This window comes from Cynocephalus volans, chromosome 2 (assembly GCF_027409185.1).
Source record: "Cynocephalus volans isolate mCynVol1 chromosome 2, mCynVol1.pri, whole genome shotgun sequence".
NCBI lineage: Eukaryota > Metazoa > Chordata > Mammalia > Dermoptera > Cynocephalidae > Cynocephalus > Cynocephalus volans.
The window spans coordinates 152,185,336-152,188,731 of NC_084461.1; the positions used below are offsets into that span (position 1 = coordinate 152,185,336).

The window sequence follows — 3,396 nt, forward strand, 5'->3', positions numbered from 1 at the left end:
GACAACTAAATGGGTGGTATGATCCTGCATTGAATCCTGAACCAGAAAAGAGACATCAGTGGTGAAATTTAAATTAGGCCTATAGATCATATAATATAGTGTTGTATCAGTGTTAATTTCCTGGCTTGGTAATTGTATTGTGATTATGTAAGATGTTAACATCCAAGGAATCTGGATGAAAGGCATGAGGAAATTCTTTGTACTATTTTTTGCAATTTATTTAAATCTGGAAAAAAAAATCAGCCTTTGTAATCTGAGGATGCCTCACCATAGCGGACAAACTAGTCTTGGTAAGGTGCTTTTAAGATATCTCTAGCCCGGCTAATTCTGCAGATAACAAACTCTGGAGGTACAGGCCAAGCCCACCACAGACCTCTCTTTTCTTTGACAACATAGGCAGTTCTAGCCAGTCTCTGGCCATCAGACTTTTCTAGGCAAAAACAGGGAACCAGTCTTTGGATCCCCTTAAACTCCAGGGGACGTAGGTCAAGTTTTCTCTGGTCAACTCTCTAATCATCCTTTGCTCCAGTTCATGGTAGCACTGGGGCTAGTAGAACCTCCTAACTTAGCTTAAGGTAGAGTAGGGTATAGCCTTTACTTCTAGGACAAAAACTCCTTTCAAAGAAATGTTCTTTTTCCTCTAATCAGTCTTCTCAATGAGTCTCTTGGTTGCTTTTCTCTATAGTCTGCAGATATGCATTGGGCTGTAGGTTATAGGACTCATTTAGCTACCTCTTAGTAAGTTCTGCATGGATGGTGCACTTTAGAGAGTAGGAAGACTGGGGCTGGCCGGTTAGCTCAGTTGGTTAGAGCAAAGTGTTATAACACCAAGGTCAAGGGTTCAGATTCCTATACTTCTTCTTTTCATATGACAAAAATTGTTTTATGAATTTTATTTGCAGAAAAAAATACAGCTTAACACACTAATACATAACTTCTTTTACTACCAGGCATTTGTTTTAAGTGCTTTATACATATTAACTCATTTGCTTTTCACACCGGTGTTATGAGTTAGGTGCTATTAAATCCTTTTTTTCCCCCTCCCACCATGTAAGGGAACTGAGACACAGAGAAGTTAAGTAAGTTGCCTAAAATCACACAGCTAGTAAATGATAGAGACAAAATTTGAAATTCAGCAGTCTAATTTTTTAATAGTTATTCTTCCACCTCTTTAATAAATACACATTTATTACTGTTTTTATGCTATATTATAGCTCTTCATGCTGAACAAATTTTTTTTTTTTTTTTTCTTTTTTTTTCTTTTTTTTTTTCTTTTTATTATTTTTTTTTTTTATTTTTTATTTTTTTTTTTGTTTAAGAAAAGTTTTACTAATGTGTTAATATTTCAGCAAAGTTATTGCAACAAGTTTAAAAGGCAGACGGACACACTATTACAGGCTACAAAGTAACAGGAGTTTTACACAATTAAAATATTACACAGACCTATGGGATTTATTGAATAACAGACTCATAAAAGAAATTAAATTTAAATCCAGTATTAGCACCTACAATATACTGAAAGGAAAACTTAACTGCTTCATTCTCCCTTAATATATTTTTTAACTTTCTCACAAATACAGCACTCTCAAACCCCAAAGATGAATGGAGGGTGTAAGAAGCCCTGATATGAAGAACAGACAGCCAAAAGAAGAGCTAAAAATACTGACTCAGACTTAGAAGTTTTGGTTGGAAATCACTTAACCAACTGTACTTGAGCCAATCATAAGATTTCTGTGCCTTGAATACTGCGTATGAGGAAAGACTTTGAATCATGTTTGCCAAGAGGGATAGTTAAAAATTAGTAATACATAGTATTATTCCTGTCAAAATTTTTAATCATAAGTTATATTTATAACAAAACTATAATTAAAATATTTATTACACTTGCTTATTACACATTCAGGGACACGGCAGGGACATTTATGTGTTTGATGGTTTAGCAACCACATTATTGTGCTTACTTATTTTTGTAATGAACAAGCAACACATACCACATCTTCCTAACGTTCAAAGTACTGCAATAATAACAAAATTCTCCAAAGAAAATAACTGGAAATTGCATTAAATACTGCTTTAATTAGGAATAATTGCTATAATAAAACAATTAACATTATACATTATTTTTTCAATGAGCTTCGGTTGGAGAAACTGTACAGCAGAAATAAATCTTAAGGTTGGAGTCATGGCAAAATCGATATTCTTTGAAATCTGGGTGATGCATTAGCAAAACCACAGACACAGTCTACCCCTTACCAAAATCCTGGAGACTAGCATTCTACTAATCTCAGGAAATAAGACTGCACACTGGCTAAGATGTGACTTGCTGAGGTCTATAGCCACCTGGGGAAGCTGGCCCAAGGGATGAGGAGAACCAGTGGTACTGGTGGCAGATAAACTTTGCACTGGGCTGACCAACTGCATATTTTATTAAATGGCTTTGAATAAAAAAAGTGAAATGCTTCATTGTATTTTCTCAGAAACTAATCAAAAGATTACAGAATCCTACACAATTTGGAAACACAAAGCGGATGCTGAGCGACGACAGGTCACTCCAGGTGTGGAATTTTAGAAACTTAGTCCTTGAAGTAAATGGCACCGTGGCTCTGGCAGCAGATACAAAGGAATGATGCTCTGGAGAGGAGGTAGGGACACTCTGGATCGGCCAGTGGGTAGATGAGAATCCCAGCTGGAGGTGGGATCTTTAATTCTATGGTTTATCTTCCACTGCTCATGCCTCTGTCTTCATAAATGGTAATTTCAATCTAGAAACTCGAAGTCCTCTCTCAATGGGATCTGTCAGGAGGAGGCCTTGCGGAGCATATATCTTCTCATTCTGCTCTTGAATGTATTTAGAGACTTTCTTCAGAACCTTCTCATAATGAGTTTCCATGCATAAGAAGATGGTATATGCTGTTAAACAAGCCAAACAGCCTTCAAGATATGATTGGCCCCCAAGCTTCTCTGCTTCTGCATAAAGGTTATTCAGTGTTCGAACCGTTTCTTCAAACTGCTGCCTATCAATCCGGTTCTCCAGCTCCGCGGGGAACTTGGTCTGGAACTGGCAGCGGGTGCCACTGCTGTAGTCTCGCTGAATGAACACCTTTCCGGACACCGGCGCCTGCTGCGGCCTCATGGCGAGGACAGGACCGGCCGCGCCGCCTCCTCGGCCCTCCAGCTGCTGTCGCACCGCCATGCTGAACAAATTTAATGAGATTTTGATGTTTATTTACTAACAAATTTATTAATGAGCAAACTTACTGAACACTTACTGTATTAGTCCATTTTTGTGTTGGTATAACAGAATACCTGAGACTGGGTAATTTATAAAGAACAGAGGTTTATCTGGCTTACGATTCTGGGACAGCTGTATCTGGTGTGGGCCTGAGGCTGCTTCTA

At 37.8% G+C, this 3,396-nt stretch overlaps 1 protein-coding gene across 1 annotated transcript; it reads right to left on the minus strand.

Moving 5' to 3' along the window:
- Positions 1 to 1,341: 1,341 nt before the first annotated feature.
- On the minus strand, positions 1,342 to 3,179 carry LOC134370222 (golgin subfamily A member 7-like). The gene has a single exon (XM_063087272.1). The coding sequence runs from the start codon at positions 3,131 to 3,133 to the stop codon at positions 2,729 to 2,731; it is 405 nt and encodes a 134-aa protein (XP_062943342.1). The 5' UTR covers positions 3,134 to 3,179; the 3' UTR covers positions 1,342 to 2,728.
- Between the last annotated feature and the right edge of the window lie 217 nt (positions 3,180 to 3,396).

Coding starts and splice junctions, on each gene's coding strand:
- LOC134370222 (XM_063087272.1), bottom strand. CDS start 3,133: ATGAGGCCGCAGCAGGCGCCGGTGTCCGGAAAGGTGTTCATTCAGCGA.